The sequence below is a fragment of the Siphateles boraxobius genome, unplaced genomic scaffold (genome assembly GCF_051911475.1).
Source record: "Siphateles boraxobius isolate OS27281-9 unplaced genomic scaffold, OSU_SipBor_1 7, whole genome shotgun sequence".
Classification (NCBI taxonomy): domain Eukaryota; kingdom Metazoa; phylum Chordata; class Actinopteri; order Cypriniformes; family Leuciscidae; genus Siphateles; species Siphateles boraxobius.
The window spans coordinates 38,258,128-38,275,203 of NW_027509197.1; the positions used below are offsets into that span (position 1 = coordinate 38,258,128).

Consider the following 17,076-nt stretch of genomic DNA (forward strand, 5'->3'; position numbering starts at 1 on the left):
CTTTTTGTGTCTGTGTTCTTTGACTATAACAGCTCCTCTGTGTTTGCAGAAGAAGTCTGGTGTGCCCATAGTAGATCTGCCGTTCTATGCTTGGTCCAATGGAAATCTGAGTCCAAATGTGACGTTCTCTGGGATTTCCATGGCCCAGATTTTCAGTGGCGTTCCCTCACTCTCAGAGGGCAATGCAAACGTCAGTGTGAGCGCCAGTAAAAGCAATTCCCCTGAGTCTCCAGTGGAGAAACCTCTCTCCACACCCTCACCTGCTATCGAGGTGGCTAGAAATCAGGATTACCCTTCACCTGAACCTATTCCTGAAGGTGAGACCGCGACGACATCTTGAGTGTGTTATTAAGAGTTTTATTATTATTATTTTTTATTCGTGTATGATTCACTTTTTTTTGAATCCGTTGAAAGTCTCTCAACAATCTACATTAGGTGGCATTTTCTGTATATTAAAGTATTTTAGTAAAAATATGTTTTATATATGTGTGTGTGTGTGTGTGTGTGTGTGTGTGTGTGTGTGTGTGTGTGTGTGTGTGTGTGTGTGTGTGTGTGTGTGTGTAATTTTTTTTTTAACACTACCATTTAAAATGTTTGGCTCAGTACGATTTTATAGTTTTGTAAGAAGCCTCTTATTCTGAAATATTATTACAATTTAAAGAACTGTTTCCTATTGTAATATATTTTAAAATGTAATTTATTCCTGTGATCAAAGCTGATTTTTCAGCATCATTATTCCAGTCTTCAGTGTCACATGATCCTTCAGAATCATTCTAATATGAAGATTTGCTGCTCAAGATACATTGCTTATTATTATCAATGTTGAAAACTGTTTTTGTGGAAACCGTGATAATTTTTTTTCATGCATTCTTTAATGAAAAGAAAGTTCAAAAGAACAGTGTTATTTGTAACAGAAATATTAATAACATTATAAATGTATTTACCATTCAAATGTTTGGTGTCAGTACATTTTTTTTTTTTGAATACTTTTATTTAGTAAGATGCGTTAAAATGATCAAATGTGACAGTAGTGTATTACAAATTGTCATATTAATATATAATACTATTTGTATTTTAACATTATTAGAATTCTTAATCATTTTAAATCTAGTTTTTTTAATTGCAATGAATGCTTGATAGAAATAATCATAAAAAATATGTAGATATATGTTTTTACATTTAGATGTCTGTGCATGTGGCCCAGTAAAGCTGTGTAAATGCATGTTGGTGTTGTAGAGATGTTGACTGGCTGGTGGAAGGTGACGGACATCGAGGAGTTACGATCCATAGAGAAAGCATGCCATTCCCGAGGAATCCGAGAGAAACAGCTCCAGAAACAACTGCAGAAACACATGGATTACATCGGCCAGGTCTGCAGCAGGAACAGAGATGGTTGGTGATGTTCATTGTGTCCCTTAAAGGCTGTTTGAAATGCTGTGAGTGCAGCGCTTCTTAGTGTGCGCTCTTTGTCTAGTCACTGTAATCGACGTCTCTGAGCTGGAGGAGAATCAGGTCTCTGAGGACACCGTCCAAAGCTGGTGTGTGGAAGAACAGGCCATGGACATAGACATCGGTGTCCTGCAACAGGTCGAGGAACTGGAACACAAAGTCACTTCAGCCAGTCTGCAGGTTAAGGTAGGAAATCTTTATTTTAATGGACTTTTTGGCCATGTTTTCTTGTCTATGCATATAAGAGAATTCACATTTTAACCCTATAATGCCTACTGTATCATATTTGATATGCTAATTTTGGCCTCTAAATGATCTACATGATCATAACTTTGCTGAAAACCTGAGTCTACTACATGCCCTCTGTCATCCGATTGATAGTTCATGCTTTTTTTATCGGGTAAAATGCCTTTTAGTATAATTGTATTTGTATAATTCACTGATTTTTATAAAGTATATGTAAGAATAACTTTTTAAATGGTCAGTAATATTTCAAGTTGAATACTTTTTTTCTTTTTCTTTTTTAAATCATGTTTAAATGTATCAAATGTGATCCATCAGGCTTTTGAGCAGTGTTGGGGAAAGTTACTTTTAAAAGTAATGCATTACAATATTGCGTTACTCCCCAAAAAAGTAACTAAGTACGATACTTAGTTACTTTTTATGGAACGTAATGCGTTACATTACTTTTGCGTTACTTTTTCTCACCTGCATGGGCTTGTTTGTTTGTTTTTTAATAACAGCTAAAACAATCTATTTTTGCCAATTGTTAAAGCCCTTTCACATCAAAAGTTAAATGAATAAGCCTAAGGCTGAAGGAAATGCATATTTACTACTGTACAGTAGAGGGCGCCGCTCAAACAAACCTTTCAGCTGCTGCTGTTCTTGATTAAAAAACAATAGGATACAGGAGAAGGAAGTTCAACACTCTTATTTCTAAACCTAATCTAAAGTAATTTTTGCTTATTAGTATGGTTGGATTAGATCATTGTAGGTCAGCAGCAAAGACATTGGTTAATAAAGTGAGATTAAATACATAAAGTATATTTGTGTAATTTAACATAGTTAATTATAAAACTTTTGCACAAAATTCTGAGATTGGATTTGACTGTTTTTATTCATTTTGAGGAATACTGAATGTTTTTGTGCAAGTGAGATGAGTAAATGCATGTTCAATGCAAATGCACACAACACCTCACTTTATTTCTCTCAACATGGGGACAGGAGAGCTGTCAGTCAATAAATGTGAAAAAGTAACTAGCGTTACTTATTTGAAAAAGTAACTCAGATATTTTGTTGTAAATTGAAAAAGTAATGCGTTACTTTACTAGTTACTTGAAAAAGTAATCTGATTACGTAACTCAAGTTACTTGTAATAAGTTACCCCCAACACTGCTTTTGAGTAATGTTTATTCTCGAAATCATCATTGCATTGCATTCCATTGCATTATATGTTTTAAAACTACAGAGTTTTGATCATAAAACTAGGCATTTAAATATAATGCATATGAACATAAGTTATCTCTCTATATCTCCCAATAATGTCTTTAAGAAAGTATATGTAAGTATCTCATTGATTTACATTACAAGCGATCAGAATTTCATCTTTTTGGCCATATAAATATAAGCAACTGCACCAAACAGCATATTTTTTAAATAATAAAAACTGAGGTGTTTTTTTTTTTCCCAAGTATGAGTTCCATATTCTCCCTATATCATACTACTGTACATAAGCCATAAAAGCTTGATGCATCAAATATGATGCTAAACAAAAAAACATGCATGCATATTTTAGAATCTTTAAAAAAAATTGTCTAAAGGTTCAATAAACTGTTCCATTTAAAAAATATATATTATTTGGAGTACTGCAGTAAATAAAAACAATATGAAAGCATTATGTTTGTTTCACAGGGCTGGATGCATTCTGTTCCCCAGTCACAAAGTGAAGACCTTGTCTATTACGAGCACAAACCTGTCGTGGACAACTGCAAAGAAATTAGCGACAAGTCCAGCTGTGGCATCGTGCGTCATGTGAACAATCCTCTGGATATGGCAGTGACGCGTCTGGCAGAGCTGGAGAGGAACATTGAGCGAAGGTATCTGAAGAGCCCTTTAAGCAGCACCATTCAGATCAGACTGGATAACGTGGGCACGGTCTCAGTACCGGCCCCTGCGCCATCACCTGCTAGAGCTGATGGTGACGGGTAGGTCATCCAGATTCACGCCAGTCCCTCACTCGCTTCCTCTCTGGAGTCTGCCTCTCTTCATGCTTTACTTTCGCTGTGTGCATCTGTGGCTTTATGGCTGTGGCGTCTGTTTCACATTTACATAGCAACATGAAGCATGAGGCACTATCACAATAACCACAGCCTCATTATAACCCGTCATCTGCTTTACACAAACACATACTTCTTGAAAAGGCTTCCACAAAAAGGGTACTAAATACAGCCTTAAACTCTAAAAAAATAATAATAACAATATTAAAAATAATTGGAATAATTTAAGAAAATTTTAATAATATTTAAATTATTTAATTATTTTAGTTTGTTATGAATAATAATAATAGTTGTTGGTAATTATAATATATTATTTATTTATTTTACGAATGGTCAGTGAAAAGAGATGCTATTTTCTAGGTAAACTTTTTGAATTAAGATCTGATGCTAGAACAAGTTTACAAATTTAGCCTAAATTCACTTAGTAGGAAAGCAAAATATTGGTTTGTAGTTACTGATCAACTTATCGAGTATTTCACATAAAATACAATACAAATAATATTATGTAAATAAATATAAGTGTTATTAAATAAGTTATATTAAATAAAAGGGTTTATTGACTAACATCTAATAGTTCTCTAAAAAAAATTCCATAAATCAAGCCATCAAGTAGAGAATTGAGATCAAATGTCGGTTTGTTGTGACTGACAGTGTTATTGTTGTATCATTGAGTGTGTGTGTGTGTGTGTGTGTGTGTGTGTGTATGTATATATATATATATATATATATATGTATGTATAAATTATAGTTTTATAATATTTTTAATTCGTTTTTATTTTATTATATTTTCTGGTTCAATTTAATTTTAATAATTTCGTAATTTTGTTATGTGTTTGTCCTGTTTTTTAAAACGTGTCTATATAGTTTTTATTTCAGTTTTAGCTTGAACTATTTTAGAACATTAAGTTAACTCAATGAAAATTAGAAATGTTGTCTCAGATGTAAGGTTTTTTATATTTTTTATTTTATTATTAAGTAACGAAAATGTTTTTTACTGGTTTTAGTTTTAGTTCACTATAATAAACCGTAGTTACTGTCTGATCAGCTTACATGTTCCGTAAAATATAATAATAATTGATAATATTACATAAATAATTATATATAGATAATTATATAAATCTTATTATATAAAATAATAGGGTTTACAGACTAAACTCCAATAGTTCTTAGAACAAAAATCATTTGGAAAGAAAACAAAATGTCCCATTACTTTTTTTTTAAACGGTAATGGGACACCTAAATAAACCCTGTTTGTGGAAAATGCCCAAACACTTCTGAATCTGAATGCTCATTCAGCTTGTGCACTGTGGGTTATTATCAGCATGAATGTTGGTTATTGATCAGTTCATGTTTTTTCTGAAAGACCATCATATCCAGGCTCCAAAATTAACATGCACTTAATCAGAATAAAAAATGCCATACTAATTTTCTCACCAGTTAGCTGGTAACTTTATTAGAAACTACATGGTTTAAACCAAGTTAATGATAATCTGGTCATCACTGATGCAAGGAAAGACTGCTAATTCATTTCATTGGGTGAAGGCACATTTTTTCATTTTATTATTTTAAATAAAATAAAAAAATAAAAAATACAGTTTCATGGCCAATAAGAAATATTTATGACCTGTAAATGCTGTCACAATTGGAAGAAGTGGCAAGACCTTAATTTTGGAGCCTGGTCATATTGTTTTAAGTGCCCCATTATGCTTTTTAGGATATTATGTTTAATGCCTTGTGTAAAATAGCTGTTTGTGAATGTAAAATGTCTGCAAAGTTTCAAAGATCAAAGTGCAGATAATGTAAAGTTATCCCAAAAGTCTCCCAAAAGAAAGAACTAAATCTGATTTGCTGAAACGAGTCATCAGTAATTCCAGTCTCACTTCCTGTAGGAACCTATGTAAGTTTGTGATGAATTTGCATAATGCCAGTCTTTGGACTTAATTAGCTGCTGTTGAAAACTGTAGTTGTAGCTTTGACTGTAAGAGTGTGGTTCATGTTGTCGACATGTCGAGAATATGCTGTTTTCAGCGCTGCCAAAGCAAATCCACTTTGATGCACTTGCGATGAGACTCGCGCTGGAATTGATACTGAAAAATCGGCACTATGGTTACTGTTCATATCACTGTGTATCAAGAGCAGAGTGAGAGCTGAAATTCAGATATGCTAATGGACGTTTGGTTTCTGGCATGTGCTGTAAGGCTGTGTGTCCACCAAAGCGTTTTTAGCCGGCTGAAAACGCTGGACGCTCTGCTGAAAACGCCTAGCTGTGGGCGCTTGAGAGCGTTTTTGCGGCGCTGCGTTTTTTCAGTTGAGACGATTCGTTGCTATGATACAGAATATCCGCAGCACAGTTTACTTGTAACTGATTTCGTAGATAATTTTTTTCATACTAAAAATGTATTTTTCATCCATTTTGTTCGGTTAGCTCTGCTGGTTGATGTCTTTGTACAGAAAGAATGTTGTGATAGTTGGTCGGTGTGGTATTTGCCCGCCCCTCCTCCACTGTGATTGGACGGCTGTGTAAAAAGTGACAGTGATGAGCGCAGCGTTTTTCCCAAAGTTGAACATTTTCAACTAGTAAAAAATGTCGGGCGCTCAGCGCTTGAGCGTTAAATACACTCATACACGCACCTCGTCACGCTCATGGTGTTTAAAAAACGCGGCGCTGCCATTGATAACAATTGGAATTATACGCCAGCTGTGTGAAAAAACGCTTTGGTGGACACACGGCCTAAGCGGTCAACCAATCACAAAAGTCTGGACCATCTGACCAATCAGAGTAGAGAAGGCTCTAGAAAAGGAGGAGTTAAGAGAGACCAAATCCTTTATCAAACGTTTCAGACTAATTAGAGAAATTGGAGAGGTGCTGCAATGTATATTATGAGACCTTGTAGGAGACCTGCAAAACAAAACTAGGATCCTTTAAAGAAGCATAATGGGGGCACTTTAAAAATATATGTTTTTCTGAGCAGTGTGTAGTACCGTAATCTCTCTCTGGCAGGGCTGAGGAAGATGTGGCTCCAGGAATGAGACAGTGGCGTAAAGCTCTCAGCGAGGTGCGCAGTGCGAGTCAGCTCTCTCTGTGTGTTCAGACGCTGCAGAAGTCCATCGCCTGGGAGAGATCCATCATGAAAGTGGTGAGTGTGCTGAGATAGTCCTGCAGTTTGTGTAGTTTCCACTGTGCTTGAAAGGTTTTTCGCACTGGAGGAACCTTCTTTTAGTTCCTAGGACTATTGGCGGAAGTTCCCTGATTTAGGCGTGTTCGCATTGCAGGAACAAGGAATGATTTTAGCTCTAGGACTAAAATAATTTAGCTCCTACTTCAGAGTAGGGTCTAAACCAGCACTATAGGAACTATCCATGATGTAAGCGTACGCTGATTGGCCGAACGCCCGCAATTTTTAATAAGCTGTGTAAACACACAGATTATAGCCTATATCAGGGGTTCTCAAAGTCTATATTCAAAGGGGGAGGGGGCGGGGGGGGGGGGGGGGGGGGTCGGGGTTGGATGGGGCTTACATGCCCTTCATGAGGCACGCACGCACATTTACACACACACGTAAGGTCGCTCTCTCCCTCTCTGCCGTGCGCGCGCTACACGGTTTGGAGCTCGCGAGCTCTACATTGCGGTAGATTTGAACTAATTTGCGACTTGGGATATCTGTGAACGCATACCTCTCTGTCCAATCATCTTTAAAAACTCTATTTTCTTCATCAACTTTACTTTTCCTGGACAATGAAATCCTCCACACCCATTCAAACGCTCACTGCGGGGAAGTATCGCGTTGCGCCCGATTACGTCAAAAGTCATACGCTCACTCGATGTCATGGCAACTAAATCACGGAGGAAAACTTTAAATATCTCGCCTTCGTTTTAATTTCGAACCATCTCAAAAAATAAACAAATGATTTTAACATGCGTTTATCAAAGTAGGAAATCCACACTTTTAATCCCTTACACAAATAGTGCTCTTGAAATAGGAAATGGAGTCGGGTCCGGATTGAATTCCCTCCGGGTCCAGATGCGGACTTTGAGAAGAACTGGCCTATATATTTACTCCAGAAACTAACTCTTTTAACATGGAAAACAGTGATAGATGGCCTCTTAACCTTTACGCTGAGGAGAAAATCCAACGCAACTTTTTTAAAATTTTTATTTTATTATTAACTTTTTCCAAACATTAACAGAAAGCTTCATTCAATTAAAGTTAGAACTTTTCCCCCCATTATAACCCTTTCTGCCGAAATAATTAACCATACATTACATACAAGATAAGACAATCTAACACAACTTTGAGGGGACCAAGAGAAACATGATTCTGTATTTATGCTCAGCGACACTGGACATAAACCACACGACAAACGCTAATAACTTTCATTACCGTCTACTTTCTATGTATAACAGTTCTATCTAATGACGTATTCGACAGGACAGTTAGACAGATCGTAAACTAATGAACACGGAGAATGCGAGCGCTGTGTGGCTCTGGCTGGCCTTCTCAGCATCGCCAAATAAAAGTCACAGGAAAACGTTCATAGGGGAGCCATTAGTTCTTGTGGAACCAGCTTGAGAGGTTTTCAGCAGGTTTTCAGCGTGTGTTATACACACATAATAGCTCAAATCTATCTGGTGGTTCAGAGATCTTAGTTAGTTTTGGAGACTGAAGTAATCCTGGATGTGTTTATCGCTCAGTACTGTCAGATCTGCCATAAGGGGGACAACGAGGAGCTCCTGCTGCTGTGTGATGGATGTGAAAAAGGCTGTCACACGTACTGCCATAAACCCAAGATCACCACCATACCAGACGGAGACTGGTTCTGCCCGGCCTGCATATCCCAGGTGAAGATCATTAACACTGCGTTTGATGAGACCTTCTGTCTCTTATGACCTTCTGTCTGGAAAGTTAATGTCCTTCCAAATAGGTATGCAGGGTATTTTTTGCAATTGAAAACATGGAATTTCTGAAGAATCTTTATACAAAATGTCAGTTCTTAATGACCAAAAACCACAATAAAATGTGGTTTGTGTTTTTAAGCCTTTACCAGATGTTCAATGGTGTAAAATGTGGCACAACACATTGATATCTCATTTTTATGTGTGTAATACACTGCCCTGGCAAAAAAAAAAAAAAAAAAAAAACATAAGGAAAAGTCACTGTTTGTATTTAAATGAGCAAATGTTTAAGAGTCTAAGATTGAATCATTATAATCAGTTTCTAGAATGTTACATGTTTGGCAACAGTTCTTCTAACCCTAATTGATGGATTGTGTAGCTTTTCATTTCTTAAACTAGTAGGAAAACACATCATGGACATGTTCAAGGCTGAGAATGTCAAGATTCATCAGGCTCAAATTGTAAAAGAATAGTTGCAAGGGAGCATAATTTTTGGTGAAGATCTTGTATTGACAATGCAAGAGTCCAGCACTCTGTGAAGTCTCCTCCAGCACATCCCACAGACTTTCAGTGAATTTAAAGATCTGACTTAGAGGAGCCAATTCATGTGATTCTTCATGCTCCCGCCCAACCATAATAATCAATGTTTACAGTATGTTACAGTAAACTTGATGTTACAGTAAACATAATAAAATGTTTGTTTGTTTACTTTTTTAATATATAATTAGGACCACGTATTGGTGAATCAGTGGAGAACTTGACTGAGATTCCTCTTATGCAATTCCAATTCCCAAGCAGACATGCATCCCTGAAAATACTTCTACGTGTATAAAAGCTCCCTAAATGCTACAGAATGAACATCTTACCTGCAAAAGTGAAGGCATCCGAGTCTTTGGCTTGTGTTTGGCTTTTTTGTTTCCTCACTAAACCGTTTTGGCTGTGTGTAGGCGAGCATTCAGTCCTTGAAGGCCAAGAAGCCCTTGAACCGTTCAAGCGGAGGCATGAGGAAACCCGCTGAGGCCAGACGCCACCGGAAAACATCTGTAGTCGGAGACGACTCCGAGGATGATTCAGGCAGCGCCAACAGCACTCCCAAAAAAGTGTCAAAGGACATAAAAAAGAGAAGGACAGAGGAGAATCCTTCCCCAAACCCAGCAAAGCAAGAGAGTCCAGCGTGTGTGAAGAAACCCAAAACCGTCAGAGATGACAGTAAAGACTTGGCCATGTGCAGGTACAGTACCAGAGCCGGAAACCCTGAAGAAGTGGTTATATTTTGATGTGCATATGAATCAGATGTGATTTATTTGTTTATTAGGATACTCTTGGCTGAGCTGGAAAGCCATCAGGACGCCGGGCCGTTTCTGACACCCGTCAACTCCAAATCTGTCCCGGGATACCGCAAGGTCATCAGGAAGCCCATGGACCTCTCCACTATCAGAGACAAGCTCATCAACGGCCAGTGGGTATCGCTAGAATATTAACTAGTCATTTATATTAATGGGGGAAATATATTCACACACACACTGAATGGTATTAAACACAGTACTAAAAGTTTTTGATGCTGAAATTAAAGTTATTAGTAGGGCTGGACACTTATTTCTATAAAGATAAATATTTTTATATAAATATTTCTATATCTTTCACAGTATTTTCAGACTTTTGGTGCTATATTTATTGACAATAATAAAATGTTTTATTTTTTCATTTTATATTATTTAAATCTTTATTTCATTTTAATTTTGTGTTCTATTTTATTTAATTTTCAATGGAGCCATAATTTTAACCATAGTCATTGTAGTATATTTGGCAATAATAATAATATATATTTTTTTTATTATTAATTGTTTTTTTATTTTATTTTATTAACCAGTCATTATAGTCAAGTAGATTACATTTTTTGACAAATAATAATTTAATATTTTTTTATTAATTTTTATTTTTGTTAAATTTTCTTTTCATTTTCTTTTCTTTTAACCAAACAGTCATTGTAGTCAAGCAGAATCAAAATTATTTTTAGAAGAAGTAAAATAGTACAAATCTACAAAATGTAAATAATATTAAAGCTGCAAGCAGCATTTAGCGGTGTTCAAGCAGTTAAGGCCTTTAAGGCCGTTAAGCACAAAAGCATCAAAAGACATTAAGTTTTATTTAGCATTAATTTAACCACTGACATAATAGATGGAAAAGACCATTTACAGCCAATACAGGCAATTTACCATAGGAAATATATGGTTTTAAAGCTTTTTAACAGTTATAGCGCCTCCTATTGTCCGATCTCCATAAAATGTTGCATGCTTGTTAATGATGTTATGTCATATATGCTCACCAATTTTTGTGAAGTTCTGAGTTTTTATTTATGATTTATAGGCTTTTGAGTGAATTTCGCCACACCCCTTTTTCTAAATGACCCTGTTACAGCCACACAATTACAAAATTTCAACTTTTTTTTGATAATTATTGATCTAGAGAGTCCAGAGAATTGTCCTAGACTGGTCTGGTTCCGATCGGGCGAAAAACCAGGGACTAGTACGCAAAAGTAGGATTTGGACAAAATCGGCCATAACATTTTTTTTGTTGCTCGAATCGAGAATCCGAGATATACATCTTGTCCGTCTTGAGCCAAGGAACACAGTGGTGCAAAGCTTGATTCCAAGTCAAACGGTCTAGGAGTTATGAGCAATTTAGTACTTTTGGTTGCTGTAGCGCCACCTATGGGCCAATCGGGGTCATACTCTGATAGGTTCTCCCCAAACTGAGGCCCTACCACCTGGCCAGGTTTCAAGTCTCTAGGCCTTACGGTTTGGGCTGCACGATGCGTTTTAGGTTTTTTTTTTTTTTTCAAATAGCAATTACAATAGGTTTTCAGCACTTCGTGCTTGAACACCTAATAATAGGCGACCTTTTTGACAGTTATAGCGCCACCTATGGTCCGATCTCCATGAAACTCTGCATGCTTCTTCACCATGTCATGACACATGTGCTCATCAGTTTTTGTGAAGTTCTGAGTTTTTATTTATGATTTATAGGCTTTTGAGTGTATTTTGACACGCCCCCTTTTCTAAACGACCCTGTTACAGTGAACCAAAGGGCAAAGTTCAACTTTTTTTTGATAATTATTGATCTAGAGAGTCCAGAGAATTGTCCTAGACTGGTCTGGTTCCGATCAGGCAAAAAACCAGGGACTAGTTCGCAAAAGTAGGATTTGGACAAAATCGGCCATAACAATTTGTTTGTTGCTCGAATCGAGAATCCGAGATATACATCTTGTCCGTCTTGAGCCAAGGAACACAGTGGTGCAAAGCTTGATTCCAAGTCAAACGGTCTAGGAGTTATGAGCAATTTAGTACTTTTGGTTGCTGTAGCGCCACCTATGGGCCAATCGGGGTCATACTCTGATAGGTTCTCCCCAAACTGAGGCCCTACCACCTGGCCAGGTTTCAAGTCTCTAGGCCTTACGGTTTGGGCTGCACGATGCGTTTTAGTTTTTTTTTTTTTTTCAAATAGCAATTACAATAGGTTTTCAGCACTTCGTGCTTGAACACCTAAATATAATGTTTTCTGAAGTTTTTCACTTAACTCTCTGATGGTCTTCAAAAAAAAGTCACACTCGTGGTCTTCGGGGTCTATTGGACCCCAGACAACATTTAATTTTGTAACCGAACAATATATTTTTTTTTAACAAATATAATTTTACTCTGTTCATTAATGTTTTTACTCAACATTTGTGCAGTTTTTGTAGAATTTATGATTTTTAAAAAAATTCTATAAATAAATAAATAAATAAATATTTAATTAATAAAGTGAAATCTAATCTTTGATATGCATCATTATAATAATTCATAGCTGGTGAACTACAATGGAAGCTTTTTTTTTGGTCATTTGTTACGAATTTAATGTACATTTATAACTTGATGTTTTCTTACCTTTACATTAAATGACAGTAAACTAGTTAATGCTGCAGTGTGAGTGTTTCTAACAACGGCTGAGAGACTGACGGCAAATTTGACTTTCTTTCTTCTGACCAATGTAATCCATCTCTTCATATTTTATTCCTCTTTTGGAAACGCAAAAAATTATTGTTGTAGTTTCCGTTCAACACTATAGAAACTTACCCAACTATGACGATGCGAAGAGGATCCACGTTTACCAGCAAAATTATTGTGAATGTTTGATTTAACAACCAGTGTGTGTTGTTCAGAATTTGCTTTTGTAATCACAATTGACCTTTCTTATTGCAGGTACTTGAACCTTGAGACTTTTATTATTGATGTGAATCTGGTGTTTGATAACTGTGAGAAGTTCAACGAGGATCATTCCGACATTGGACGAGCGGGACACACGATGAGAAGGTTTTTCCAGAGGAGATGGACCGAGATGTTGAGGCAGAACTCCCTGAAACCGGGTCTGGACACATGAGACCAGCTTCTGCGGCTCGTTTCAGATCCGCTGGATGTTGAAGAGTCACTCGGACCAGCATTAGACACCGAATCACCTCATTCACATGACCTTACAGGCCGGATTTGCTTCGTTGGAGGACACACTTAAATCAAGTACAGGGACAACTGAGAGCAAAATAACTTTTCTTTCAGCGCTTCGAAAATATCCTTCCACTACCTGTAAATATATTTGGGGATTTTTTTTTTTAAATAAACATTAATATTATAGTGAATGTACTGTATTTAATTATTTATGACTTAAAAAGTTCTTCACTTTTTTAAGAAAAGGAAAAAAAGCAAGAAACTGCTTCGATGGATGTGTTTTTCATTATCAAATATGGAAAAAAAACAGTAAAATAAGGAAAAAAATTTGTGTTTACATAAATTTGAGCTCCTAGGGTGTCACAAGATCAATTATGATTACATTTATAAAACTGCGTTCATGTATGTTTTGAATCACAAAGTCCAAAACGCATATATAACGACTATTAATGTTTAATATTGGTTCTTAATATTGTATTATGTGCGCACAAGACTCCAGGCATCCAGTATTGTTTATGCCTTTTAAATAGTTGTATCTTTTCATACGTTTTAATACGGCAAATCCAGTGTATTGACAATTCTGTGCAGCACATCGGCCGACCGCGGCACTTTCTGAAAACAGCAGTGCCTTTCAAAACTCACCGTTTTTGTCTTTTAAAACTCCTCAAACCTCAGTCTGAGCTCCACAAGTGTTCATCCTGTGCTTGCTATGGTCATCATCACGATTGTTTATATACGATACGATAAAATGGGTGAAAAAGCCCACCTAAAACATATCAGATATGGTCTTTTCTGACTAGGAATAGAAAGCAACCGCATAGCAACACCATTGCATTGTGGCAGCAAAGTTTGCATGTGCAAAAAATGCTGCTGCAATTTAAAAAAAAAAAACCTAAGACTAGTTTGTTTACATTATATTTATTCTGAGGTATTTCTCTCAGTATGCCTCAATCAGAAACGGCGTCTCCACGATAGATAGCTGCAGTGTTTTTTATGTAACTAAAGTCAGAATACTTGAATTATCTTGTGTAAAGATATTGCAATGAAGGTGTAGCGTTGTGTTTTGTAGGAGTTTTATTTTTCTCTAGTTTGTGTCGAATACTTAATAAAATGTTTTCAAGCAACCTGGTTGTGTTTGTTTAGTGTTGATGCTGCATTTTCTGCATGGACTGATCTTAAGATTAGTAATCTTCAGTAGATTTTAAGATTAGTAACTGTTTGCATCACTCTAAAGGACATAGTGCTTGGTTCAGTAATCACACTGCAAAAAATGCTTTTCTAACTTAGTATTTTAGTCTTGTTTCCAGTCCAAATATCAAACATTTCTTAAATCAAGACACATTTACTAAAGTAGAAAATGGCATAAGATATTAAGTCTTGTTTTCTCGGGAAATAAATTAAAAATTAAGTGAGTTTTTGCTTAAAATAAGATAAATTATCTGCCAATAGCATAAGAAAAATAATGTTGTTTCTGTTTTAATTAAGATTATTTTTCTCACCCCATTGGAAGATAATTTTGCTTTTTTTAAGCATCAAATCACTTAATTTTGATTAATTCCCCTGGAAAACAGGACATAATATCTCATGTCATTTTACTCATCTAGTAAATGCATCTTGATTTAAGAATTTTTAGATATTTGGACTGGAAACAAGACAAAAATACTGAGTATGAAAAGCATTTTTTGCAGTGCATCTGTATTCTTCTTCTCCTCTAATCGATCTTCTACAACAGAAATATAAATCGCCACTGTTTGTAAAAGTGTTGTGTAAAGCTCTGATATGATAACCTCAGGGGCGTTTATGACTGGAAACTATCACAAATCCCAGTCATGTGACTGTTGTGAGAGGAGCGCTTCAATAATCATTCTCTACATGTACGTTTGCTTATTAACTTATGTATAATCTACATTGTACATGGCTTATTTAGTTAAAATGCTGTATTTACAGAAATTACTTCTTTCAGGGTCTTTAACAGCACCTGCATGTAAATCTTCTGCCGTCAGGTGAGTCATTCCTGTTACAGAAACTTTTGAAATGTAACTTTTCAAAATGATTATGCATGTGTTGTAATTTAAGGATGTTAGGATTTGTCAGACTTGCAGGAATATGCTTTGAACACTTTCACTCTAGCATGATTATTTACACAAACGGGATCATAAAGGGCCATAACTACTCTGGGAATTTGAGTTCGTGTACATGAGGAGGTCGATGTGAAGTTCATTTTTTATATTTTTAACCATTTGTGTAGTTTGGCCACAACATTCACATTACAAATTAATCAAATCTATTGATAATACTTACGGATGTTTGTGCTGGAAAAGGATAATTTGTTCAAATAAAAGATTACCATGATGGAAAGTGATATTGAGGCCGTAGGAAAGATGTTTTGTTTGTAACATTTTTATTAAAGAAAAAATGAAGGAATTAATGAATATATTGTACATTTTTCATGTAGAAGAAAAAACATGCAATAAAAGGATTTGAATCTTTTAAAATAATTAAAAAATATATATTTTACTTTATATTAAATGTATATAGATCATTATTAGATTAGATTATTATAATACTTTAATGTTTTTAATTGAACATTTTATGCATGTTTAGACAATTATGGGAAAATGAAAAAAAAACTGCACTCAAATTGATGGCATTCAATTTTTTTTAAATACTTATATATATATATATGTGTGTGTGTGTGTGTGTGTGTGTGTGTGTGTGTGTGTGTGTGTGTGTGTGTGTGTGTGTGTGTGTGTGTGTGTGTGTGTGTGTGTGTGTGTGTGTGTGTGATAAAGATAAATTATTCTTTAATATTGTCAGTTTAACATTTTATCCAATGTGAAGACATAATGATGGGGACATGAAAAAATACACTCAAATTAAAATGATTTATAAGGAAAAAATTTATATTAAAAAAAATATATATAAACCATATAATCAATAACACATTCACGGGTTATGTTTTAATTAGTAACTTTTCTCCCCAATATAGTGTTTTTATACATTTTTCTGTAATTAATCACACCTAACATTAAAGCTTTTAATATATTTTTAGATTGTAATAATTTAACATTCAATCTCCAAATTAATGTAGAAACAACTTAAATACAGTATATTTTAAATATTCTATCTAACAGGTAGAAAATATACAGAAATCAAATAGTTTCTGAAGACTTTAGTTTTCAGTGCATACATTTTAAATGGAATAACTGTTGCAGCTTTAATAAAAAATGAATCTATATATAGTCGAGGAGTGAGTGATTTTCTCTTTTTCTTAATGACAGACCGTATCAGGTTTATTAGGCTGCTGTCACTTTAAGACCCGCCGAACATGATGATGCATCTCACTTACATAACTCTTTACATTTAAGACATTATTTAACTCATTTAAGACTCTTCTTGCGAGGATACTGGACAAAACTGGCCTTTTGGCATAATTTTTTGTTTTTGTCCATTCAAAAGAACTTAAGTTGACTCACTCAAACTGAATTGTTTAAAAGCATTTGCATGAATAAGAGTGAGATTATATAATGTAATGCAAGTCAAATATTTGTAATGTGTTAATTCAAAGTGACAGCCCAATAAACCTGCTACTGTCTGTCATTAATGTTGATCAAAGAACAAAAGACAACAAGAAAATCACTCACTGCTCTCGACTGAATAACTTTTGTAGCTTTAATAAAAATCTATATGTAATTTATAATTTATGCAGTGAAACCTGTGAAGTGTTTAGTAACTATTACATTTCTGCATATTTCCTACCTGTTAGGTCAAATATTAAAATACTGTCTTTATGTTGTTTCTACATTAATTTGGAGATTGAATGTGAAATTATTCAAATAAAATGTGCAATAACCCTATATGGGGCAGAATACTTACACAGTTAATATTAAAATAAAATTAAAATAAATGCTTTTTAAATTTTGTTTTAAGGTGTTACCACTGTACATTATGCTTTACATAATTATTATTATTATAAAAA

The 17,076-nt window shown here is 35.1% G+C and overlaps 2 protein-coding genes across 21 annotated transcripts in view; one reads left to right on the forward strand and one right to left on the reverse strand.

Annotated features, from left to right (window-relative positions):
- Window positions 1-14,221, forward strand: part of baz2bb (bromodomain adjacent to zinc finger domain, 2Bb) — an 86,025-nt gene extending 71,804 nt beyond the window's left edge. For 15 of the 20 annotated variants that reach the window (XM_077216113.1, XM_077216109.1, XM_077216114.1 and 12 more), the window contains 9 exons: window positions 50-317; window positions 1,237-1,392; window positions 1,475-1,635; window positions 3,361-3,653; window positions 6,727-6,862; window positions 8,419-8,565; window positions 9,567-9,850; window positions 9,935-10,078; window positions 12,858-14,221. In XM_077216113.1, the coding sequence (XP_077072228.1) occupies window positions 50-317; window positions 1,237-1,392; window positions 1,475-1,635; window positions 3,361-3,653; window positions 6,727-6,862; window positions 8,419-8,565; window positions 9,567-9,850; window positions 9,935-10,078; window positions 12,858-13,035 (1,767 nt within the window). In that variant the 3' untranslated portion in view covers window positions 13,036-14,221. The remainder of the gene's footprint in view (window positions 1-49; window positions 318-1,236; window positions 1,393-1,474; window positions 1,636-3,360; window positions 3,654-6,726; window positions 6,863-8,418; window positions 8,566-9,566; window positions 9,851-9,934; window positions 10,079-12,857) is intronic. The other 5 variants (XM_077216124.1, XM_077216125.1, XM_077216121.1 and 2 more) reach the window with 1 other exon arrangement.
- tanc1b (tetratricopeptide repeat, ankyrin repeat and coiled-coil containing 1b) overlaps window positions 1-17,076 on the reverse strand; it is a 533,291-nt gene that overhangs the window by 293,516 nt on the left and 222,699 nt on the right. The window lies entirely within an intron of this gene.